At 42.0% G+C, this 27,233-nt stretch overlaps 1 protein-coding gene across 1 annotated transcript in view; it reads left to right on the forward strand.

Moving 5' to 3' along the window:
* The window catches only part of PCNX2 (pecanex homolog 2 (Drosophila)), a 309,639-nt gene that overhangs the window by 24,185 nt on the left and 258,221 nt on the right, over positions 1-27,233 (forward strand). The window contains exons 3-8 of the mRNA XM_018042531.1: positions 664-781; positions 1,457-1,493; positions 3,066-4,346; positions 14,781-14,928; positions 15,054-15,199; positions 18,529-18,622. Coding sequence (XP_017898020.1) covers positions 664-781; positions 1,457-1,493; positions 3,066-4,346; positions 14,781-14,928; positions 15,054-15,199; positions 18,529-18,622 — 1,824 coding nt within the window. The remainder of the gene's footprint in view (positions 1-663; positions 782-1,456; positions 1,494-3,065; positions 4,347-14,780; positions 14,929-15,053; positions 15,200-18,528; positions 18,623-27,233) is intronic.

Genomic DNA, 27,233 nt, shown 5'->3' on the forward strand with positions numbered 1-27,233 from the left:
TTTCTGATAGTTCTTTAAGAGAGCATATCTTGTTTTAAAGTAATGTTTATTAGCTTTTAAAAGTAAGGTTTGTATACCATGATTTTTCCTTTCTGTTTGTCTGTGTATTTATGGACATATAGTTGATTTACAATGTTATATTAGTTTCAGGTGTACAGCAAAGTGATTCTTTTTCAGATTCTTTTCCCATATAGGTTATTACAAAATATCAAGTTGAGTTCCTTATGTTATACAGTAGGATCTTGTTTATTTATTTTATATATAGCAGTGTGTATATGTTAACCCCAGATTCCTAATTTATTCACCCCTCTCCTTTTCCCCTTTGATAGCTATAAGTTTGTTTCCTATGTCTGTGAGTCTGTTTCTGTTTTGTAAATAAATTCATCTGTGTCATATTTTATATTCCACATATAAGGGATGTCATATGGTATTTGTCTTTCTCTTTCTCACTTACTTCCCTTAGTATGATAATCTCTAGGTCCGCCAATGTTGCTCCAAATGGCATCATTTTATTCTTTCTTATGGCCAAGTACTATTCAATTGTGTATACCATGCATTTGACAAAGTGGAAACAAGGAAAACAATTGTTTAGGGACTAATGCCGAAAGAGCCATACTTCTATTTTATGATATCACTACCCCTGTGTTTCTCATGCTGGATTAGCAATAACGGACAGATTAACAGCGGCAAAAAAGAAGCCGATCGAACCCTCTCCACACCTCCTCTCCACGGCAGCTCCGGCAGACAGAGCATAAACTCTCATCACTCTTCTGGGCTCCTGGTGAGTGACCTGTTTTCTCTTTCACTGTCTTCATGCTGCTGTTTGGTGATTCCGGAAGTGAGCAATGGCAGTGGCTGCAGATTACACGCGCTGGTTGTCAATACTTGTCTTTGGGTAGCCGTGACCTGAGGCCATGAGATAGACACCCAATCACATGCTCCAAGCACACCCACCAGCCTCCTCTGCAGTCCGCCCACCCTGCTGGGACTGCACGTGACCAGACCCCATAAACACATCTGCACTGCCCTTCCCTGGGCCTGTCTGTCGTCCATCTCAGTCACTGTGTTTTCAATGCCTTTCCCTGGAGTCCAGTCCTTCACTCCACGTGAGATCACACTTAAATCACCTTTTTTTTTTTTAGATTCACTTGCTTGGACTCTCTTCCTTGGAGTATAAAGTAGCACATTATTTGTCTCCTTACTTTCTTAATTATCAAAATCCCCTTTATCACAGCACTGGGGTCTTGGGTGGATGTCTGTACCTCTGTATATTTCAGTGTCCGTCTTTTCTACCCATCTGTCTCATACAGGTAGTGTCCAGTATAGTGGACACTGTATTGTCCCTTCCCACCTGCCATTTAGAAAAACAGTGGTTGTTGTTCTGCATCTGCTGACTGCCTGGAAGTAAGCAAGGGAGCTGAGTCATTGATTGATTTTTGTTCTTTCATTTATTTAGGATCTGCCAGCGCAGGAAACAGTGGAAGATCTCAAAGGTAGAGTGCTTATTCTCATTATTTAATATTTTATCATAGCATTATCCTCAGTGAAACACAAAGTAGTTTTTATAAAGCCGAATGCCAATGAAGTCATTAAGATTTAGAACCGTACCAAAGATTGTATATTTATATTTTACTTCATTTCTTTAACTCTTCATTTTAATTATTTATCAGAATTTTCATATCATGTCTGTGTTCAGACTGCGATATTGATCATATTTCATTGTCCTTTCTCCAGTCTATGCCTCCTTCCATAAGGCTCATAATAGCTGATATAAAATAGGTAAAGTCGTCATCAACACACATACTTGCTTTTTTTTTTCAATTTTTTGGCTGTACCGCCTGGCATGTGGGAATCCTAGTTCTCCTGCCTGGGATTGAACTCTTGCCCTTGGCATTGGATTCTCGCCCACTTAACAACATTGTGTTCTGTGTATTTGCATTTCTCTCAATTTACAAATTTTGTTTCTGGGATTTCCTTTTAATCCTCCCACCCCAAATATTTATTTTACTCTTTTGCTAAGATTGTATTTGATTGTTTTTGGACTGCCTTCAGAAGACTTGTGTGCATGCGAAGCCACTTCAGTCATTCTTGTCCTTTTGCCTGCCAGACTCCTCTGTCCATGGGATTCTCCAGGCAAAAATGCTGGAGCGGGTTGCCATTCTCTTCTCCAGGGAATCTTCCTGACCCAGGGATTGAACCCATGTCTCTTACGTCTTTTGCATTAGCAGGCAGGTTCTTCACCACTAGCCCACTGAGAAACAAGACTTGGAAGACTTAGAAAAGAACTTTTGGAGGCCTGAATGAACCTCTTCCTTTCTCTGCGTTGAAAAACTTCTGCTGAGGTCACGTTATAAAACCCAAGCTGCTTTGGCTTGTCAAATACTGTAGTGGATTGGCCAAAAACTTTGTTTGGTTTTTTTCATTACATCTTACAGAAAAATCTGAATGAACTTTTTGGCCAACCATATATTTTGGAGCCTCCCTGCCTTGGTTTAGAAGGATTAAGTAACTTACCCAATGTACTGTAGCTAGTAAATAGCACAGCCAGCATCTTTCTGATTGCAGATATGTTGTTTAAATCATACTAGTCTGCCTCCCAAGCTTCCCAGGTGGCTCAGTGGTAAAGAATTCGCCTGCCAATTCAAGAGATGTGGGTTTGATCCCTGGGTCGGGAAGATCCCCCTGGAGAGGAAAGTGGCAACCCACTCCAGTATTCTTGCCTGGGAAATTCCATGGACAGAGGAGCCTGGCAGGCTACAGTCTATAGTGTTGCAAAGAGCTGGACATGACTGAGCAACTGAGTATGCACAAGTCTGACTTCCAGGGCCACAAAAGAGGGAAAGCTAAAAGTCTGAACTATTTTCTTAAATATGGAGATTTCCAGATCAGTTTCACAGCAGAGGTGGTATTTTAAAAATAAGCATCTAGTCACATTTGTTGCTGGTGTTATTTTACATTTTTTATTGTTATTATATATAATAATAATAATTTATTATTAGTTGGTCTTGCTCTGGGACATCATTCATCCATTCTGGATGGGAATCAGATGCTGTTGTTGATTTCAGGTGTCATTCTGTCAGATGACCAACCCATAGCACCGGTGCCATCTACCTCACCTGGTATCAAAACGGAAAGCTTACCTGCTTCTAAAGCACCTGTGCTGGGAACCATGACCACATCAGCAATACCACTGAAACCCGTTGTGGCTGAAACTGGCATCGGTGATCAAGGGAAGGAAAGAGGGGGCAGGGGGCAGCCTCCCTTCCACCACAGATCCGAGGGTGGCTTGGTGGACAGAGAAACCGTAAAGAAGTTGCCCTGCCTGTCTTTGTCTCAGTACGACTTACTGGAGACGGACGTTTCTGTCCAGCCTTGGGGGAGTGAGAATTCTGTCTTGATTCCAGAACCTGGTCATTATGCCTCCATCAGGGACAAGCTGCAGAGCAAGTCGCCTCAGGACAGCCTGAGCAGCAGCTGCCCACAGTGTAACACCGTCATCGCCAGACCTGGGCAGGAGCAAGTCTCCCAGCAGGTGGACTCGACCTTGAACCAGGACACGGGCAACTCAGATAGTGAGGTCGCCGTCACTCTGATAGATACTTCTCAACCTGGTGACCCGCTGAGTCTGCACGAACCCATTAGGATCGTCATTACCATGAGCAGCACGCCCAACTCCATGACAGACTTGGAAAGCTCGCTGCATCTCAAGGCGGTTGGGACTCAGCCATCTGGCTTCCAGGCTGATGCTGAGCCAGCTCCCCCAGGGGCAGCCGGTCCCCCACATGTGGAGCAGATGAGAATTCCCGTCATCACCTTCCAGCTGTCTGAGGATGCAGGGGGCATGGTGTGTCCCGAAAGCAATGGAAGTGGCAGGTCGCCAGAGAGACTGACCGTGGAGGCGTCCTCTAATCCGTGTTCTGGCTATGAATCTGGGGAGGGGGGCAGTGCCACCCAGGACCACAGTCCTTCCCCGGGAGACCACTCTGCAACCCCCCCACCTACACCTAACATGATCTGCGCGTCTGAGGTGGGAATGGAAGCCCAGGCCAACCTTGATCCATCATCTTGTAGAACCAGCCAGGAGAAGAGACATGCCCGGGTCCTCAGCGTGGACAGTGGGACGGATGTCTTCTTGAGCAAAAGTTACACAGAAATTATTAATGATAAAGAACAAACAATGCCAACTTCCAAATCTGACCTAGAGGCCAAGGAAGGACAAGTGCCAAATGAGTCCAACTTCCTGGAATTTGTCTCCTTGTTAGAATCAATTAATACTTCCAAGGTGGTGGTATCTAACCAAAGGAATGAGCCTACAGAGCAGGATAAAGACAGCAGGCTTCCTGCAGGTAGGATCCCACATCTGTTCTGTCCTGCTGATACAGAGAAGGCAGTGTCTCTCTTTGTCATTGGCTTTCTGTGCTTTGACTTTGCAAACAGCAGGACAGCTATTGTGTGATTGTTGGCTGTTTGGCTCCTTGCTGGTGTTTGCTGAGTGTGCCAAAACCAAGCTGTGTGATGAACATAGATTAAAACGGGCTCATTCCTCCAGGATAGGCATAGTAATGAAGATTTGGCTTCCCTAGAAGGCAGGAATATTTATTTCTAAGGAAATAAGCAATTATATGTTACCATGGTGACGAAAGCCTTCAATGGATGTCTCTGCCATTATAAAATAGATGCATTCTGGGAAAGCAAATTGTAAAGCAAATTAAGTGAATCCACTTTTCTGTGGAATTATATTATACAGTCCTGTATGCTGAATTTCCTAATTATCCCAAGTTGTAAACATGATTATAACACATGGCCCTTAATATATGCCAATGAAAGTGTTAGTTGCTCAGTTATGGCTGATTCTTTGCGACCCCATGGACTATAGTAGACCAGGCTCCTCTGTCCGCGGGGTTCTCCTGGCAAGAATATTGGAGTGGGCAGCCATTCCCTTCTCCAGGGAATCTTCCTGACCTAGGGATCAAATCCTGGTCTCCTGCATTGCAGGCAGATTCTTTACCATGTGAACCACCAGGGAAGCCCAATTTATGCCAGGCACTGTCCTAAACCCTTTACAGATATTAACAAGGGTGACCATCTGTGGTGGTTTGTTCGACAAGGTCCTTGTTAACATGTGTTTTGCCAACATAATTATTAATAGCACCACCTCTCTCTCACAAAAGTGTTCCCAGCTTGAACAATAAATTATACAGTTACTGTATAATGGAGTGAATTATATACAGCTTCACTCATTTGCTCCTCATATAACCTTATGTTATGGGTCCTTTTATCATTCCTTCTGAAAAGGTGGTTTTCTCTAAGTTTTCCAAGTTAGTCTAGTAAGTCTGGAGCTGAGCTTTGATCTTGGTGTTGCTCCAGAGTCAACATTCATAAATAATAAAACTATATTTCTTGCATGAATGTAAGAGGCATTCAAGTTACTTAATATCTCTGAGCTCAGTTTCTTCCCTGGCAAAGGATATTACTGGACTAAAGTTTCTGCAGAGTCTTTTTTTATGTTCTTCTTTTTTTTTTTTTTTGGCTGAATTGCATGATATGCAGGATCTTAGTTCTCTGACAAGGGATCCGAGCCAGGCCCCCTGCAGTGGAAGTGAGGCGTCCTAACACTGGACTGCTAGGGAAGTCCCTACCATCTTTTAACTTTCAGTTCAGTTCAGTTCAGTCGCTCAGTCGTGTCTGACTCTTTGCGACCCCATGAATCGCAGCACGCCAGGCTTCCCTGTCCATCACCAACTCCCAGAGTTCACTCAAACTCATGTCCATCGAGTCGGTGATGCCATCCAGCCATCTCTTTCTCTGTCGTCTTCTTCTCCTCCTGCCCCCAATCCCTCCCAGCGTCAGAGTCTTTTCCAATGAGTCAACTCTTTGCATGAGGTGGCCAAAGTACTGGAGTTTCAGCTTTAGCATCATTCCTTCCAAAGAAATCCCAGGGCTGATCTCCTTTGCAATGGACTGGTTGGATCTCCTTGCAGTCCAAGGGACTCTCAAGAGTCTTCTCCAACACCACAGTTCAAAAGCATCAATTCTTCTGCCCTCAGCTTTCTTCACAGTCCAACTCTCACATCCATACATGACCGCTGGAAAAACCACAGCCTTGACTAGATGGACCTTTGTTGGCAAAGTAATGTCTCTGCTTTTGAATATGCTATCTAGGTTGGTCATAACTTTCCTTCCAAGGAGTAGCGTCTTTTGGATTGCTTACCCTCCAGTTAATAGAAAGATTCATGGATCTAGGCCAGCATTGTCTGGTGGAATTTTCTTCAGTGATGAAAGTGTCCTATATCTGCCACCACCAGTGACTACTGGCCACATGTAGCTATTAAATACTTGAAATGGGGATTGTGCAGAAATACAGTTTTTAACTTTATTAAATTTTACTTTATTTAAATAGTCACATGTGGCTACTGGCTACTGTATTGGATAGTGCTGAGCCAGACAATGTGTGTCTTCTTGGGGAGCTGTGAATAGGGTGGACAGATCCTGCCTTTGGAACTTGACAGCCCAGGGCCAAATTTTGGTTTTGCAATGTCAGCTGCTGAGGTTAGGCCATTCACCATATCCATCTGAGTCACAGTTTCTTCAGGGAAGCAGGAATAATAATAATATGTTACAGATTTACTGTGATGATTCAATTAGGAAAATATGTTAAAAGTCTTAATACTTGATCAATTTCAGCTGTCTGTTCTGAGTTTCCCCTGTGGCTACTATGTGAAGTTTATTTAGTCTGTCTACTTAAGTTTCTGCTCTTAAACTTTTCAGCCAGCCATATTTAATCAGAACAGGGTTGAGCTGGGAATCTAGGGTGTGCAAAGAGATGTGGATGTTATGAGGTTTTCTTTGGGAAGAATCAGGCTTGGTTGTTGGGACAGAAACAGGTTTGGCTATTGGGAACGTATAAGTACAACAGGGAGGGGGAAGTTGGAGTGGATTATATGTCCTATTCCAGGAAGGGTCAGAGGTTTTTTCTTAATTTATTTTTTTAAAACTACCAAACATTTGCTCTTCTTATTGTCCTGTGACTTATTCTCCTCCCTTATTTTTTTTTATTGAAATATAGTTGATGTGCAATCCTATATGTGTTTCAGGATTATATAACAATGATTCACAATTTTTAAAGATTGTGTTTCATTTACAGTTACAAAATATTAGCTATATTTCCTGTGCTGTACAATATATCCTTGTAGCTTATTTATTTTAAATATAGTAGTTTGTACCTCTTATCCCTTATCCTTGTCTTGCCTCTCTCCCTTCTCTCTCCCCACTGATAATCACTAGTTTCCTCTCTACATCTGTGTTATTTCTATTTGTTACATTCACTAGTTTGTTTTATTTTTTTAGATTGCATATGTATGTGATAACCTATGGTATTTGTCTTTCTTGACTTACTTCACTAAGCATAATAATTCCAAGTCCATGTTGTTGCAGACGGCAAAATTTCATTCCATTTCATGGCTGAGTAATATTCCATTGTAAATACTTATCCATTGATGGACACATAGACTGCTTATGTATCTAGACTATTGTAGATAACACTGCTTTGAACACTGGGGTGCATGTATCATTTGAATTAGTGTGCTTGTTTCCTTCCGATAAATACCCAGGGATGGGATTACTAGGTCATGCGGGGATTCTGTTTTCCGTTTTCTGATGAACTTCCATAATCCACAGTGGCTGTACCAGTTTGCATTCCTACCACCATCCCTTTTTTTCCTACATCCTCACCAACATTTCTTATTTGTGGACTTTTTGATGATGGCCTTTCTGACAGATGTGAGGTGATATCTCAGTGTGATTTTGATTTGCATTTCTCCAGTGATTAGTGATGCTGGCCATCTTCATGTGCCTGTTGGCCATCTGTATGTCTTTTTTTGAAAAATGCCTATTCAGATCTTTTGCTCATTTTTTAATCAGGTTGATTGTTTTTTGTTATTGATTTGTATGAGCTGTTCATATATTTTGATATTAACTCCTTGTCAGTCATATCATTTGCAAGTATTTTCTCCCAATCATTAGGTTGTCTGCTTATTTTGATGATGGTTTTCTTTGTTTTATAAAAGCTTTTAAATTTTTTTTAATTAAATGTTTGTTTTTTTTTTTTTTAACTTTACAATATTGTATTGGTTTTGCCATACATTGACATGAATCCACCACAGGTGTACATGAGTTCCCAACCCTGAACCCCCCTCCCACCACTCTCCCCGTATCACCTCTCTGGGTCATCCCAGTGCACCAGCCCCAAGCATCCTGTATCCTAGCTATTCGATTCTTACATGATAGTATACATGTTTCAATGCCGTTCTCCCAAATCATCCCACCCTCTCCCTCTCCCACAGAGTCCAAAAGTCTGTTCTTTACATCTGTGTCTCTTTCGTTGTCTCGCATACAGGGTTATCATTACCATCTTTCTAAATTCCATATATATGTGTTAGTATACTGTATTGGTCTTTTTCTTTCTGGCTTGCTTCACTCTGTATAGTTGGCTCCAGTTTCATCCATCTCATCAGAACTGATTCAAATGTGTTCTTTTTAACGGCTGAGTAATACTCCATTGTGTATATGTACCACAGCTTTCTTATCCATTCATCTGCTGATGGACATCTAGGTTGCTTCCATGTCCTGGCTATTATAAACAGTGCTGTGATGAACTTTGGGGTACATGTGTCTCTTTCAGTTCTGGTTTCCTCTGTGTGTATGCCCAGCAGTGGGATTGCTGGGTCATAAGGCAGTTCTATTTCCAGTTTTTTAAGGAATCTCCACACTGTTCTCCATAGTGGCTGTAGTAGTTTGCATTCCCACCAACAGTGTAGGAGGGTTCCCTTTTCTCCACACCCTCTCCAGCATTTATTGCTTGTAGACTTTTGGATCGCAGCCATTCTGACTGGCATGAAATGGTACCTCATTGTGGTCTTAATTTGCATTTCTCTGATAATGAGTGATGTTGAGCATCTTTTCATGTGTTTGTTAGCCATCCGTATGTCTTCTTTGGAGAAATGTCTATTTAGTTCTTTGGCCCATTTTTTGATTGGGTCGTTTATTTTTCTGGAATTGAGCTGCAGGAGTTGCTTGTATATTTTTGAGATTAGTTGTTCATCAGTTGCTTCATTTGCTATCATTTTCTCCCATTCTGAAGGCTGTCTTTTCGCCTTGCTTATAGTTTCCTTTGTTGTGCAGAAGCTTTTAAGTTTAATTAGATCCCATTTGTTTATTTTTGCTTTTATTTCCAGTATTCTGGGAGGGGGATCATAGAGGATCCTGCTGTGATTTATGTCGGAGAGTGTGTTGCCTATGTTCTCCTCTAGGAGTTTTATAGTTTCTGGTCTTACATTTAGATCTTTAATCCGTTTTGAGTTTATTTTTGTGAATGGTGTTAGAAGGTGTTCTAGTTTCATTCTTTTACAAGTGGTTGACCAGTTTTCCCAGCACCACTTGTTAAAGAGATTGTCTTTAATCCATTGTATATTCTTAAATTTAATTATATCCCATTTAAAAAATTTTTGCTTTTGTTTTCTTTGCCTTAGGAAACAGATGCAAACAGTAATACTGCAATTTATTTCAAAGAGCACTTTGCCTGTGTTTTCTTGTAGGAGTTTTTTTGGTTTCTGATATTATATTTAGGTCTCAAACTCATTTTGAGTTTACTTTTTGTATCTGGTGTGAGGAAATGTTCTAATCTCATTCATTTATGTGTGGTTATCCAGTGCTCTTTACCGTACTCTTATTTCCAACCCAGGTTGCCTCCACAAAGGCCTTTAGGATTATCTTTAGATCTTGGGGATAGTCTAGAATTTGAGGCTATAGAAACCCGCATACTTACCAACAGCCTTTAAAATCATGTTTCCGTTTTGTTTTGATACTGCTTTATTTTGTTTTGTGGAAATAAAAACCACTCAACTGAGAAAAAGTAAGGCTATTATGTAGAGCTTGCTACAAAAGAGTCCAGCAGCAGCATTCTGGCAGAAACTCTGAGGCAGGCAGAGAAGAAACTTTGTAGTGGAGAAAAGGGAAGATTCCCGGTATGATTGGAAGCTATTGGCCTGGGGAAGCTGGAGGCGGGATTATAGCAATTGATGTGATGGGTTTATTATTGTCATTGTCACTAGGTCCTGTCCACCTCCTTGTGACCCCATGGACTGCAGCATGCTAGGTTCCTCTGTCCTTCACTATCTCCTGGAGTTTGCTCAGATTCTTGTCCATTGAGCCAGTGATGCTATCGAACCATCTCATCCCCTGCTGCCCTCTTCTGCCCTCAATCTTTCCCAGCATCAGGGTCTTTTCCAGTGAGTTGGCTCTTTGCATCTGGTGGCCAAAGTCTTGGAGCTTCAGCTTTAGCATCAACAATAAATATTCAGGGTTGATTTCCTTTAGGATTGACTGGTTTGATCTCCTTGTAGTCCAAGGGACTCTCAAGAGTCTTCTCCAACACCTCTATTTGAAAGCATCTATTCTTCAGTGCTCAGCCTTCTTAATGGCCCAACTTTCACATCCATACATGACTACTGGAAAAAACAGCTTCGACTATATGGACGTTTTTTGGCAAAGTGAGGTCTCTGCTTTTTAATATGCTGTCTAGATTTGTCATAGCTTTCCTTCCAAGAAGCAAGTGTCTTTCAATTTCATGGCTACAGTCACCATCTACAGTGATTTTGGAGCCATGAAGTGATGGGATGAGATGCCATGCTCTTAGTTTTTTGAATGTTAAGTTTCAAGCCAGCTTTTTCACTCTCCATTTCAGCCTTATCAAGAGGCTCTTTAGTTCCTCTTCACCTTCTGCCATATAGTGGTATCATCTGCATATCTGAGGTTGTTGATATTTCTCTTGGCAATCTTGATTCCAGCTTGTGATTCCTCCAACCTTGCATTTTGCATTATGTATTCTGCATATAAGTTAAATAAGCAGGGTGACAGTATACAGCCTTATTGTACTCCTTTCTCAATTTTCCACCAGTTGTTCCATGTCCAGTTCTAACTGTTGCTTCTTGACCTGCATAAGGTTTCTCAGGAGACAGGTAAGGTGGTCCGGTAGTCCTGTCTCTTTAAGAATTTTCCAGTTTGTTGTAATCCACAGTCAAAGGCTTTAGTGTAGTCAATGAAGCAGAAATAGATTTTTTTTTTAATTCCCTTGCTTTCTCCGTGATCCAACAAAGGTTTGCAATTTAATCTCTGGCTCCTTTGCCGCTTTGAAATCCAGCTTTACGTCTGAAAGTTCTCAGTTCACATACTGCTGAAGCCTAGCTTGAAGATTTTGAGCATAACCATGCTAACATGTGAAATGAGCACACTTATATGATAGCTTGAACATTCTTTGGCATTGCCTTTCTCTGTGGTAGGAATGAAAACTGACCTTTTCCAGTCCTGTGGCCATTGCTGAGTTTTTCAAATTTGCTGCCATATTGAGTGCAGCATTTTCACATCATTATCTTTTAGGATTTTAAGTAGTTTAGCTGGAATTCCATCATCTCCACTGCTCTGTTCACAGTATGCTTCCTAAGGCCCGCTTGACTTCACACTTTAGGGTGTCCTGTTCTGGGGGAGTGACTGCATCATCATGGTTACCTGGGTCATTGAGACCTTTCTCGTATAGTTTCATGTATACATTTCTTGTATAGTTATATGTATTCTTGCCACCTCTTAATCTCTTCTGTTTGTTAGGTCCTTACCATTTCTGTCCTTTATCATGTGGAAGAAAATGGCAACCCACTCCAGTATTCTTGCCTGAAGAACCCCATGAGCGGTATGAAAAGGCAAAAACATCATTGGTTAAAAGAGCATATTTGGCTTCCTCTGATTGGTTGGATTTCTGCAATTGGAAGCAGGGATAAAAATTAGGGAAGCTCTCAGTTATTAATCAATTCCTGTCCATTTTGGGCTGATTGTTGCAGGAGTTATTATTTGGCTTCCTGAGTCATTTGCTAGAAATAGTGGTCTGACATCTGACAAGTGTGACTTGTACATAGTATGTTAGTTTCCTGGGCTGGTTACTGTAGCTAATAGATTATTTTTCTGAGATAGTGTAGACTGTGGGTCAGAGTTCTATTTATATATATATTATATGGCTATTGTCTATTTGTATATTCAGTTTCTCCTAGACTTTCTAAGAAAATAATCATGAATGCATGTGGAGATGATTATTGAAGAATTATTAATATCTGCAGTATAGAAAAATAGAAGCACTAAATTTATAAGAATAGGAATCTACTTTAATAAGTTATACTATGTTAATATAATATTATTTAGCTTCCATTTGGGGATGATGCAGAAGAATATCTCCTGTCATTAAATATTTGTAGTACTTTAAGATAAGTAGGACAGTTATAGAAGTAGAACAGTTATAAAACAATATCTGCTTTTGGGGACTTCACTGGTGGTCCAGTTTTTGAGATTCCATGCTTCCACTACAGGGAACATGGGTTCGATCACTGGACAAAGAACTAAGTTCCCGCATGCCTGCAGCATATCCAAAAATCCCAACACCAAAAACTGTTTTATAACTTTTCTATTCAGTAAATTATACTGTATTAATGTAAGATAATTTCCATTTTGGGGTGATGTAGAAATATGTATCATTAAATATTTGTAATAATTTAAGAAAAGTAGAATAGTTATAAAACAACATCTAAATTATGACTTCATTTTTGAAAAAAAAAAATGTCTAAAAGAAAATTCCGATGTGATATCTATCATATTGGCTCCTGAATCAGCATGGTGGCTGCTGCTAAGTCGCTTCAGTCGTGTCCGACTCTGTGTGACCCCACAGTCGGCAGCCCACCAGGCTCCCCCGTCCCTGGATTCTCCAGGCAGAACGCTGGAGTGGGTGCCATTTCTTCTCCAATGCGTGAAGGAAGCGCTCAGTCTGTCCGCTCATGCCCACGGACTGCCCACCGCTCCGTCCCTGGGATTCTCCAGGCAAGAACGCTGGAGTGGGTTGCCATTTCCTTCTCCAATGCATGAAAGTGAAAAGTGAAAGTGAAGTCGCTCAGTCGTGTCTGACTCTTCGTGACCCCATGGACTGCAGCCCACCAAGCTCCTCCATCCATGGGATTTTCCAGGCAAAAGTACTAGAGTGGGTGCCAGTGGGGTTAGGAGTAATTTAAGATTTTTTCCCTTTTCTCTAGTTTTAAATTATATGCCATTCACTTGTGCTATTTTTAGACACTGAAAATTCCTTTACATGTGTTTTTTTTTTTTTTTTCTCATTAAACTTTTTTTAATGGGTCTCAAATTCTGTGACAGATTTTTGGTCAAGTTATTTTCATTAAAAAGTACTGATTTTAAAAACTAATAACTTAAACTGTCACACACAAAACATATGGTCCACAAAAACATTCTCTTTTCCTTCTGAAGGTTTTACGATGCATTGTTATCATTAACCAGTCTTTTACTATTAAACTTAAATGGCCAATTGAGACAAACAGTTCTGAGACCATTCTTCCACCACTGATTAAGACTGGGGTGGCAGGTATTGGGGATAATATTCATTTAGCCTACTGAGCTTTCTGGGCAGACTTGGTGACCTTGCCAGCTCCAGCTGCCTTCTTGTCCACTGCTTTGATGACACCCACAGCGACTGTCTGTCTCATGTCACGCACAGCAAAACGGCAGGGAAAAGGAGAAAAGTAGCCCATTGTTGTTGTTTGGTCGCCAAGTCGTGTCCAACTCTTTTGCGACCCCATGGACTGTAGCCCACCAGGCTCCTCTGCCCGTGAGATTTCCCAGGCAGGAATACTGGAGTGGGTTGCCATTTCCTTCTCCAAGAGATCTTCCCATCCCAGGGATTGAACCTGCATCTCCTGTCTTGGCAGGAGGGTTCTTTACCACCGAGCTATCAGAGAAGCCTGAAAGTAGCCCATAGGTTGGCATACGTTATGTGCCCATTTAAGAGAAGGAGAGACTAAGGTATTAAAAGCAACATGAATGAATGAATCCACATACATGTGGTGTTAGCAGGTAGAGCTGTCTAAACATGCCTCCCTGCAGTTTTTATGTGACATGATCACTGGCTAAAGCTATTTGTTATGATAGCACTTTTTCACAGATGTGTTTCTTGAAAACTGTGAAAACTTCTATCTTGACAAGCTGTCAAATGAAATGCAAACATTTTTGTACCAAAGCAATTCGAATCGTTTCACAGATGCACTGGGAATATTTTTCTTCAGGACTCACATGGAAGCCAGCAATGTTTCTCTAATTACTTCAAGTCTAAGGATGAAAAGCTTTGTTTTATACATGGTGATGGGATTCAGACCCCAGGGAAGCTAGCATCACTTTACTTTTTAAGGCAGATCTTGGTGGGCTTTCGGAATGTCACTCCTTGGAAGAGCCTGTAGGTTCAAACCACACAATCATGTTCTTCTCTCGGGCAGACCTTTATGCAGAAGAGCATAGCTGTTGGCATCTTTGGTCATAGGGATACAGGAGACATCGTGACCTTGAACATGGCCTTTGATGTGTGTATTTGGACATGCGTTTCAGTAGCTGTGGCCCACTGGCTTCTCTAGCTGTGGCGTGCAGGCTCAGTTGTTCTGTAACACGTGCTACCTTAGTTCCCTGACCAGAGATCAAACCCACGCCCCCTGCATTGGAAGGTGAAGTCTTAACCATTGGACCGCCAGGGAAGTCCTCATAGGAGCTATTTACATTTTTCTATTTATTCTTTTTTTTTTTTTGTACATTTTTCTATTTATTCTTATTTCAGTTTGGTAACTTATTTCCACTCATTTCCAGCTTCATTTCTTATTAAGTATTATGTTAATACATAAAGCAATGTTTTTCAGATAACTGCTCCCAGGAGAAAAAGGAAGAAATCCTGGAAAGTGAGAAACCCAGTGGACCCATTGCCACACAAGGAAAACCAGACGTACAAAGTCAAGACCACACCAGCACCAGCCCTGGGCTCACCGAACCTGCCAAGATCCCAACCCTGTAAGAATAACTTGCTCATATGTCTTCGTGCTGGTACAGTCTCATTCACTGGCTCCTTCTTTTAATGCTTTGTTAAGGATAAAGAAGTGTCCCACATCATTTTTGAAACCTTTATATGTGTTAAGTTTCCAGGGCAATAGACAAAGGCAAATAATCTACAGGGTGACTTCCCAGCAAGACAGCTCTGTGCTGCAAGTTGTCAGTGGGCCTGAAACGTCTGTGCAAGACGAGATGTCCGTGGATGCGATGCATGTCTTCATCGATGAACATGGTGAGTCTTTAGAGATCTTTACTCATGAGGTGGAGGGGGGAAGCTGGCAGCTTTCTCATGTCCTCTGTGGTCTCTTAGCCTGAGGACAGGTTTACCAGCCATCTGAAAGTAGGAGGGTCCTATGAGACCTTTCCTAAACTAAAATGATGTAAACTCCTCAGCCTCTGGGATCTAATGCCTGATGATCTGAGGTGGATCTGATGTAATAATAACAGAAATAAAGTGCGCAACAAATATAATGCACTTGAATCATCCTGAAACCACCCGCTTCCCGGTCCGTGGAAATGTTGTCTTCCATGAAACCGGTCCTTGGTGGCCAAAAGGTTGGGGATTCTTGGTATAAAGTGAAGAAGCAGTTACCCAGGGGTGCATAAAATGCATCAGTATAATACACAGATGCTCCCAGTTCAAAGCCATGATGGTTTCATGCTGAGATGCTGGGTGGGAGCCTGGTGAGGCTTCTCTTACTGCTTAGGGTGTGAGCTGGCTCTATAGCTCACTGCAGAACAAAGACTGAATGCTGTTTTTATTTTAGCCTTTTAGAAGCAGAACTCATTTCCGGCTTTCTTTCCATTAGCAAAATAGGTACCAAGGTCGATCTTTTGTAAAAAGTGAAGTGCATAAAGTGAACTTTTGAAAAGTAGGGGATACCTGTATTAGACTTTGGAATAGGAAGGCTTCGTGCTGACTGCTCACAGTTAATGTTCTTAGGACAGGCTGTGCGCCCTCTGCCTCAGGGCCTTTGCATATACCACGCCCCTATGCCTGCATTGCGCCATTTATCCTTCAGATTTCTGTTATAAAGAAGATTCTTCAGGAAAACCTTTCCTGGATATCCCAGGCTTAATGAATTTCGTCTGTGTATTTGCTCTCTCAACAGCCTATCCATTTCCTTCTCTGAGACTATTACAGCTTCTAGTTGTTTATTGAGTGCTCTGTTGCTTCGACTGTGTCCGACTCTTTGTGACCCCATGGATCGTAGCGTGCCAGGTTCCTTTGTTCGTGCATTCTCCAGGCAAAAATACTGGAGTGGGTTGCCGTTTCCTACTCCAGGGGATCTTCCCTACCCAGGGATCAAACCCACATCTCCTGAGTCTCCTGCCTTGCACGCAGATTCTTTACTGTTGAACCACTGGGGAAGCCCAGTGTTTATTGCCTTATAATAATTTGATTACTGACATTCTCCCCATTTGCACAATTGTAAATTTCAGGAAGGTAATGTCCAGCACCTAATAAATATTTATTGGATATATATTGAAATCTGACCTTGATATATTTTTAATGCCTTGTTACAAAAAGATTAAAAGTAATAGAAAAAGAAAGGAAGGGAGAAAGAAAGAAAAAAACCATTAAGTGGCAAGTTCAAGGTTCCTTTGATTAAGAGATATAGATCTTAGTTATTCTAGGATGAGTCTTGGGTTAAATTTTTTATAGATCAATTAATACTTGATTATTCTACTCTCAAGGGCTTCCCAGGTGGTGCTAGTGGTTAAGAACCTGCTTGCCAATACAGGAGATGTGGGTTTGATCCCTGGGTTGGGACAATCCCCTAGAGGAGGGCGTGGCAACCCACTCTAGTATGCTTGCCTGGGAGATCCAGTGGACAGAGGAGCCTGGGTGGGCCGTGGTCCACAGGGTCCAATATGACTGAAGTGACTTCACACCCTTGCACGCACATTCACTTACAAATAGATCCTGGTTTGGATAATAAATTAAGTGTTACCGTCTCTCTATAGATCAGTCATTTACAGTTTGAAGTGCTTTTGCATCTGTAGAAATACAAAGAGACTTTTATGTTGTAAAGAACAACATTATCACTTTTGTCTAAGCCTCCAGAGGGGCTGCTGTTGTCCCTGTCTGTGCTTTTCTTGGTGGGACAGCCTTCAAGTTGAGGTCAAGCACTGTGGAATGCCTTGCAACTACTCCTAACAGACAAGGCTGATTATGCTCCCCTGTCACCTGAAGAAAGTACAGTTAAAACCTCTTCTGGGGAGAGACGTTTACATTTACAAAGTGAACTGATTTTCACACCTCAATACCCTGAACCACTTTAGCAGGCTAATTTAACTCTGCAAATTAATTCCATCTCTTGCTTTCCCTCATTACCAGGCTGACACCCCAGTCAGCAGCTATGCCAGTGCTTATCTGCAAATTCAAAAGTAGGGATGGCCCCATGTGGCCCACTTATCAAAACCATGCATCTAATAAGCCTCATTTTGTGCATGATACCAAAAACAAAACAAAACCACAGTTATAGCATGCTCAGATCATCCTGACACATGAATAGAATATACCAAAAAATGCACTGAAAAGAATGTATGAGAAGAAGATTAGAGATGGTGCAAATTAATCGATGAAAAGCAATTAAGTGATAAGTGATTGAGTCATGTGATATCACCTATATGTGGGATCTAAAAAAATGGATACAAGCGAACATATTTAGAAAACAGAAACAGACTCACAGATGTAGAAAACAAACTTATGCTTACCAAAGGGGAAAGCAGGGAGAGTTATACTAGGAATTTGGAACTAACAGATATACTCTTATATATTTTATATGTATATTATATACATAAAATAAAGTACATATAAAATATCATATATCATATAATTATATGTAAATTATATTTATATTATATAAATTTATTATAAATATATATAATTATAATAATTATACATATGAATTTATATATAATTAATATAAATATACAATATAAATTTATATATATAAATTATATAATATATAATAATTATGTATTATAAATATATTTATGCATCATAAATAAACAACATGTTACATATTATAATGTTATATTGTGTATATTATTATATATTATATATAAAATAAATAGACAACAAGGACCTACTATATAGCATTAGGAACTCTATTCAGTATCCTGTAATAACCCATAATGGAAAAGAGTCTGGAGAAGAATGTGTAGATGTATATGTATAATGGAACTGCTTTGCTGTACACCTGAAACTAACACAACATTACTTCAATTATACTTCATTAAATACAACTACACAACATTACAACTACACAACTATACAACTGTACAACTTCAACTATACAACATTAAATCAACTATACTTCAATGAAAAAGAAAGTAACTAAGTCCAACTTGTCTAAGCATATTATTAGAGTGATGCCTCAGATTTTCCTGGTTAAGTTATACCTTCTATGGAGAAATACAAAGAATGGACATAGATTACCAACAATTATTATTAAAATCATCCCAAATTAGTTCCCTCTAGCTTGAAAAATGTATCCATAGAAATGATCATATACAAGCAGTTGTGTAATGTTCTTTGCTGAACTTTTGCAGGGGAGATTAAATCCTGTTATTTAAAGTCTGGAAATCAGAAAGAAGGCCCTTTCCAGCATCAGCCATCAAATTATGAAGGCTTCTCTCACGCTGGGTAAGTAGGGTTTGTTTTCAGGTTGGGGAGGTGTCATGTTGCTGCCCCCAGCAACTTCCATGCAACTTACTCTGCATTTAAATGAAGTGAGGATCCTGTGTCCAATTAATGTGTTAACCCATCTGTGGACATGAAAGCATGTGGATTTCAAGCGAAAGAAAAAGAAAACCAGATATTGTAGAACAATAAAAAACAAATGGAACCACCTTCATAGCGAGAGTGAAGTCGCTCAGTCTTGTCTGACTCTTTGCAACCCCATGGACTGTAGCAAACCAGGCACCTCTGTCCGTTCATGGGCTTCTCCAGGCAAGAATACTGGAGTGGGTTGCCATTTCCTTCTCCAGGGGGATCTTCCCAACCCAGGGATTGAACCCAGGTCTCCTGCATTGCAGGCAGATGCTTTTACCGTCTGAGCCACCAGGGAAGTCCATTATACCTTCATAGTAGCCACTTCCAAAAATAAATGTAACATGTTGGTATGAATAGAGCGGAATCCTGTGTAAAGGATTATGGGGAAGGCATTGACGCAGTTTGAGGATGCATTATGAAATCTGTCTCAAGGAATGAACTAGAGAAATGGTTAGTTTTTATCTGTATGGATGAGGCAAACTCTTTTGCTGGTAGATGATCTAAACATCTTTTCTGCTCTCCTTCTGAGTGTGTTGAGTAACTTTCTTAATCATGTTCATGACAGGTTCCCTTTGAGAATGTACGGGAGTACTCTTCAGAGGGAAAATTGGAGTAGGGTGGGTGGACATGTGCTTAATTGCTCAATTGTGTTGGACTCTTTGCGACTCCATAGACGTAGCCCACCAGGCTCCTCTGTCCATGGGATTTACCAGGGAGGATACTGGAGTGGGTTGCCATTTCCTACTCTGCAGGGGATCTTCCCGACCCAGGGGTTGAACGTGCATCTCTTGAGTCTCCTGGATTGGCAGGTGGGTTCTTTACCACTAATGCCACCTTGGAAGCCCCACAGGTGCATGGATGCTGGGCAGCAGAAATTGGCAAATGACCCCTGAGGACTCTCCTTCTGGTAAAATGCAAGTGAGTTAATGACTGTCCTTCTTTAAAGAGAGTCATGATCGAGTTTATAAAAGCAACGTTCTTTTAAAGAAACATTCCTAGTTGTCTCTTACATTTCTTGCATGTGAACATTCTGATGGACAGTCTTGGTCCCCCAGCCCTACATGCGATGTGCTTTTTTTCTGTTTTTAAAGTTTTTTTTAATGTGGACCACTTAAAAGTCTTTATTGAATTTGTTACAATACTTCTTCTATTTTATGCTTTGGTTTTGTGGCCACGAGGCGTGTGAGGTCTTAGCTCCTTGACCAGGGATCGAACACTCACCTCCTGCATTGGAAAGTGAGGTCTTAACCACTGGACCACAAGGGAAGTTCTCCTACATGCTAAGCTCTAAGTCTTTGATTATCTGCTTTTTCCTAAGGTAGTTTGACAGGGCATCAGTCTTAAGAGTTCTAAGAAAGAATGGCCCACAGTCACGCACATCATCTCTTTCTTGTGCTTAAAGATAGAATAATATACACGTCTGCTATTATGCGCATGTGTGCTTGTTCGCCCGGTCATGTCCGACTCTGTGACCCCTGGGACTGTAGCCTGCCAGGCTCTTCTGTCCACGGGACTTCCCAGGTAAGGATGCTGGAGTGGGTGCCATTTTATTATTGAGAATATGCACGCCCTCTGTACTGTCTGCTCTTTGAGACAAGTTGGTCCTTTCGAAGGGACTTTGTTCTGGAATGTTATGGCCATTCAGTGGCCCATCTGGGCACAGGAGGTGTGCGGTGCTTCTTGGTTGATGCGTGAGCACAAAGCTCTAGTCACTTCACTTAGCAAAATTATAGCACTGAAAGGTGTTCCTGGGGTGATGCTGGGAAAGCACTCATGGGACTGCCATTTGTTTAATTCATACTCAGAAAAAATGGCTCAGTCCTGTGTGGAGTCAGATGATCTTCTGGATTTCAGCTGCTGTCTGACAGCCTTAGGGTGTCACACTCCTCCCCAGGCTAAAAGATGTTAAAAGCTGTGCCACCCACACGTGGGAGGCTAATTTCTTTGGATTTGTAATCAGACTTGGCTTTTGTGGGTGCATGTGGTGTAGTGATGGCTTGGGTATTTTTGAACTGGTTGTATGAAAGAAAAATTGTGCTAAGATAGGATGAAAAGAGGGCTTCCTGGGTGGCTCAGGCTATAAAGAATCTGCCCACAAGAGGGAGACCTGGGTTCGATCTCTGGGTTAGGAAGATCACCTGGAGAAGGGAATGACCAACCCACTCCAGTATTCTTGCCTGGAGAATTCCATGGACAGAGGTGCCTGGTGAGCTACAGTCCATGGGGTTGCAGAGAGTCAGACACACTGACTGACTAACACTTTCACTCTCTTTAGGATAAAAGCAAACAAGCTGGTTTAATTTGTTGTTGTCGTTTTCAAAAAGAATTTATTTATTTATTTGGTTGCGCTAAGTCTTAGTTGCCACACATGGGATCTTTAGTTTTGGCACTGGGATCTACTTCCCTGACCAGGTTTGATCCTGGGCTTTCTGCGTTGGGAGAGCAGAATCCACACCCTCGGCATGGGAAGGCGGAGTCTTAACTACTGGACCACTAGGGAAATTCCAAGCTGGTTTAGTGTGAATGTGTTAAGTTTTGCATTGACCACATCCAATTTACCTTGATTCATGGACCTAACGTTCCAGGTTCCTATGCAATATTGTTCTTTACAGCATGAGACTTTACTTTCACCACGAGACACATCCGCAGCTGGGCATCGTTTCCACTTTGCCCCAGCTGCTTCATTCTTTCTGGAGCTGTCTCTCTGCTCTTCCCCGGTGGCATATTGGACACTTACTGACCTGGGCGCCTTATATTTTGGTGTCCTGTATGTGCTGCAGTCCATGGGGTCGCAGAGAGTTGAGCACGAGTTAGCAACTGAAGAACAACAACCCTTTCACTAACATACCTGTGTGTGTGCATGTCTATATGGAGGGTGTCACTCCTTTCTTTCCTGCTAGAGATAAAGACACATCAGAGCAGCACGTAGCTGATCAAGTGCAGCGACAGCAGGTCAGGAGTTTGCAGCTTAGAGGCCCAAGTCACTTTCCGCTATATTCCAGGGGGCCTCGAGTCTTTCCGTGGGAAGCAGCGTTCTTGCAGTTCCTGGCCCTGAAGGAAGTGTTTTCCTGTCATATGTGTGGTGGCAGCAGCCATGGCTTATTAATGGTGTATTTTGCACTAAGCACTGTGCTAAGTATTAACTTATCCCCTTTCATCCCTGTGACAAAGTAGAGGTAGGTGGTATTAGCTCCATTAGATAGAAGAGGAAATGGAGACGGATGAAGAAACAAGCCCAACCTCAGGAGCTACTGAGTGGCCGGGGGACTCTTACATCCCTCCTCCAACGCCCTCCTGCTGGCAGGGGCCACAGCCTCAATTCCTGGGTGCCAGGCAGGTGAGACAAATGGGTGAAGTAGACCCAGAATCAAATGCGAGGGGTGTTGGGTGCTGAATCCATTGGAGGGCATTTGTCCTGTGGCACCAGTGGTAAAGACTCCACCTGCCAATGCAGGAGACACAAGAGACATGGGTTTGATCCCTGAGCTGGGAAGATCCCCTGGAGGAGGAAATGGCAACCCATCCCAGTATTCTTGCCTGGAAAACCCCATGGACAGAGGAGCCTGGTGGGCTACAGTCTGTGGGGTCGCAAAGAGTCGGACACGACTGAGCTCACACACTTGCTAGAGGGCTATTTAGGGTGCTTATGCCAGCTTGAGAAGCCTGGGTGACCAGATTTTCCAATTTTTTCCCATGAGGAGCTATAAATTCCCATTTATCTGTAAAAATCCATTTTAAAAAGATTTTTTTGATGTGGACCATTTAAAAAAATCTTTATTGAATTTGTTTTAATATTCATTAATGTATTCTTTTATTTTTTATATTTCTGGTTTTTTGTCTGAGAGGCCTGTGGGATCTTAGCCACCGACCAGGGATTGAACCCACACCCTCGGCATTGGAAGGCGAAGTCTTAACTACTGGATCACCAGGGAAGTCCCTCTATTTTGTCTAATGTCACTGAGTTTAATATTTTTTTGAATTGCCACAGGCCACAGATAACATGTATGGTTGGCTGAGGCCTGTGAGTGCTCTGAGACCTGGGTGAGGCAGTGCTCTTGCTAACACATGTGATATTGGGGTGCTCTTACTTGGATCCCCCCTCCTCCAGGCACCCTTCACTGCTTCACTCCTGGAGGCCCATGGTGCTGGCCTTCAACCCTTCCTCTTCTAGGCCTCTGCCTGTTTTTGCCTGGAATGCTCATCTCCACACACTTCTACCTTCTGGAATTCTCTTCTTTCCAAGCACAGATTACTATCTGCCTCTAATATTCATCTTTCCTGTGTCAGTCCTTCCGTTACGATTACTCCATCCCTCCATGCTGCTGTTAGAGGAGCTTGCCACGCTCTCCCTGGAGCAGGAGACGCCCAGCTCTCCTAGACTGTTCTTGTTTAGGGAAAAGTCACCATGGCTAGGGTGCCTCTGGGGTTCCCTGGTGGCTCAGTAGTAAAGAATCCGTCTGCCAAATGCAGGAAGCATGGGTTCTGTTGCTGGGTCAGGACGATCCCCTGGAGAAGGAACTGGCGACCCATTCCAGTATTCTTGCCTGGAGAATCCCATGGACAAAGGAGCCTGGTGGGCTACAGTTCATGGAGTTGCAGAGAGTTGGACACAATTTAGTGACTAAACAAACAAAAATACTAGGGTGCCTCTGTAGCCCTCACTTAGCCCTCTGTAGGTGGATGTTCAGTAAATAGTGAACTGAATCAAATTAATCATTGGAAATGACAAGGTAGCCCAGTTAGAGTTCTGGGTGGCAGACACCAACTGGTCATTTAGGGATAGCAGATAAGAGGCAGAGCAGGAGGGGGAGAGGCGGGCTGTGAAGTCCCACGGAGGATGTCGTGTTTGCTTCTGCTTGCAGCAGGAGTAATTAGACCTCTCTGCAGAGAAACAACCCAGTGAAAGTGGATTATTCAAACAGCACCCACAGACCACTCCCTCACCTTGAGATTGTTGGAGGGGAAGAGCCAGAAGCAATAGGAGTTTTCTGGTCAACATGTTCTTTAGAATTTAACTTTTATTGACGTATAGTTGCCTTACTGCTTTGTGTTAGGTTTTGCTGTGCAGCAAGGTGAATCAGCTATACGTATTCATATATCCCCCTTTTTGGATTCTCTTCCCATATAGGTCATCACAGAGCACTGAGTACAGTTCCCTGTGCTATGCTGTGTGTGTGTGTGTGTGTGTGTGTGTGTGTGTGTGTGTGTGTGTGTATTAGTCGCTCAGTCGTGTTTGAGACCCCATGGGCTGTAGCCCACCAGGCTTCTCTGTCCATGGGCTTCTCCAGACAAGAATACTGGAGTGGGTTGTCATGCTCTCCTCTGGGGGATCTTCTTGACCCAGGGATCGAACCCACTATATAGTAGGTCCTTGTTAATTATCTAACTTATACATAAAAGTATATATATGAGGGCTTCCCTGCTAGCTCAGTGGTAAAAAAAATCCAGCTGCAATGCAGGAGCCGTAGGAAACGCGGGTTCGATCCCTGGATCAGGAAGATCCCCTATAGGAGGGCACATAGCCCACTCCAGTATTCTTGCCTGGATAATTCCATGGACAGAGGCGCCTGCTGGGCTACAATCCATGGAGTTGCAAAGAGTTGGACACGACTAAAGAGACTTAGCAGCACACACATGGTGTATATACGTAATACAGAATGTTATCTTCTCCTTTCATAAGTGGCAAAATGGAGGGGGAAAAACCCTGCGAAATGACTCTTTTTAACCCTTCTCTGTAAAAATTGAGGTTGAGTCTGAAATTTGATTTTCTAGTGTTATATTCCATGCAATGGAAATGATTTTCTTTGTCCAGATGAGACATGACTGTGATGGAAAGCTGACACTTCCTGAAGGAAAGCCACACTTCCCTGACATCAGAGGGGCTGTGTCTGCAGCTTGAACTTGAGCTTTCACCTTGGACTGACTCAGATTCCCATTCCTGCACAAAGAGTGACTTCGGGTTTGACACTGAGCAGCTTACTTCATCATTTTAAGCATCAGCTTTCTAATCCATAAATAGAAATAATACTAGGAGTGAATTCAGTGGGTGGCTTCAAAAGCTGAATATCATAGCTGAAGCTCCAATACTTTGGCCACCTGATGCAAACAGCCGACTCACTGCAAAAGACCCTACTGCAGGGAAAGATTGAGGGCAGGAGGAGAAGGGGATGACAAGATAGTTGGATGACATCACCAATTCAAAGCCTATATGTTCAAGCCAACTCAAACATAGTGAAGATAGTGGAGACAGTGAAGGGTGTGTCTCGTGTGCTGGCAGTCCATGGGGTCACAAAGAGTTAGACACAGCCGAGCAGCTGAACAGCAACGATATGCAGTGCTTAGTACAGTACCTCTCATAGGGGAGACCGGGCAATGTGAGCTGTTGTTAAATGGTCTCCAAACAGAAGCAGTGGGACGGTGGTTGAGGTTCACCATGACTTTATGAAGCCATAGAGCCGGACTTTCGGCTGAGGAAAGTCTTTCCTCTTGCACTTTTATGAGTCACTTTATGAGATTTTGAAGGCGGTTAAGTACCTTGTATTCTATCAACCTGTTGTGTTCCAGCTTTTTGGCCTCTTTGGCAGTTTTAGAGGAGGTACTTTACTATTCCATGCCTGGCTTATAATGCCATTACATTTAGAGTTCTCCTATCAGAGTAAACATAAAGTTTGATTTTGAACTTGGAAGGATTCCGAGTTGGGGCTGTTTCTAAGCCCTTCAGCCATGGAAGATATTAGAAAAGCAGCCTTTTCCCTTTAAGGCGACTTCAGTGGCTGGGATCACCTCCAACTAGGCCATTAAACCGCTGATTCTCATTATTGGCCAGAAAGCCATTCCTCTTCACCATTGTTAAGCCTGGTTGCCATGTGACAGTTTTATACCCCTGACTCCCAAGTATGAATAGGGAATTGTTGGCTGTGTAACTTCCATGTCTCTCTGGGGATTCCTGGAGGAAACCAGGGGAGGAAACAAATTTCCCTCCTTGGTCCCTCCGTCATTGTGGGAACCAATACATTTCTCATTAACTGCCAGAGAAATATAAGCAGTATTTTCTGGTTGTACAATAACTGTCCAGAAAGCCAGTACCTTTGGTAACATTATCTCATGTAGTCCTGCTTGCCTCAGAAACTAGAATAAGGGTCAATGGCTTGAATAGCAGAATTCAGAATTGCTATGTAAAAAAAAAATTTCAGAGGATAAATTTATTACCCAGGACACAGGACTGATTCAACTCAGACCCTCTTATGAGCTCATCTGCCTAGAAAATCAAAGTTGAAATAGTCTCTCTGCCTAGGAAGTTGAAGGTGAAGCTGCATAAAAGTTGAAGTGTGTTTTGTGTCCAAAGGGTTCACTGCAAAGCGGACTTTTATTATTTCCTCTGTATGTCTTGCAATGAAAACTTGATAGTTTCTGCTCTTTGTTCAGCAGAGATTTACCTTTCTTTCATCTGTGAATTCTTGCAAGTAACATAGAAGAGCTTTCTTCTGTAAACAATGCACAACCATGCTTTAGTATTATAAAACCTTTTCTAGTGTCAAAAGCAATCTCATGCAAATGTATACCAAATTTTTAAAAATGCACACAAAATGCATATCATCTGCTCCCCAGTGAAATCTTATGGAATGACATAGTGTTTACATTCATTTTGAGAATCTATTACTCATAAAGTAGTGTTGGTCTGCTGAATGGTAAACTCATCTGGAGCAAATCAGTTTATAGGATCTTTATCAGGGATTTCTGTATCTCAACTTGTTTCCATTTAAAAAAAGTAGAGTAGATTACATTAGTAATCATCTATTTATATTTATCTGGATTCACTTGTTTTGAGCTTCTGTTTATTTATGAATCATTGTACTACATATTTGGAGAAGGAAGTGGCAACCCACTCCAGCATTCTTGCCTGGAGAATCCCATGGACAGAGAAGCCAGGAGGGCTGCAGTCCATGGGGTCGCAAAGACTTGAATACGACTGAGCGGCTTACATGCATGCAATAGTACATATTGAAACACATACTGTTATGCTTATACATTAGGCTTGCTTTGGAAAGCTATTCTAAACCTCTAAACCCATTAGGTACTACATTCCAAAGATGGATTGAAGTGCACTTAATCTTTATTGTCTTCTCAGAGTTCCTACTTTTTTGTTGAATATTATTATTATTAGCCTCTCTGACCCTGATCTCAGTAAAGCCTCCCTTACTTACTGGGATCAACTCTCAGGAAAGCCTTTTAAAGCCATCATGCTTAAGTACCTGGATCCCAAAGAAGGTAAGCAGGCAGAAAGTTGTAAAAAAAACCCAAACAAGACACCTCTTTAGGATTCTCTTCTTTACATTAGCCAGAAGAAGTAGTGATCCCTGGTTTGCATTAGCTCAGCCAGAATGTGGGGCATGGATGTTAGTCAATTAGGTGGGCAAAATGTAAATGTAAATTCTCTCAATATTAGACATGCCTAGTTTTGTGTTCCCCTCGGGCTTGAGTT

Source organism: Capra hircus, chromosome 28, assembly GCF_001704415.2.
Source record: "Capra hircus breed San Clemente chromosome 28, ASM170441v1, whole genome shotgun sequence".
NCBI lineage: Eukaryota > Metazoa > Chordata > Mammalia > Artiodactyla > Bovidae > Capra > Capra hircus.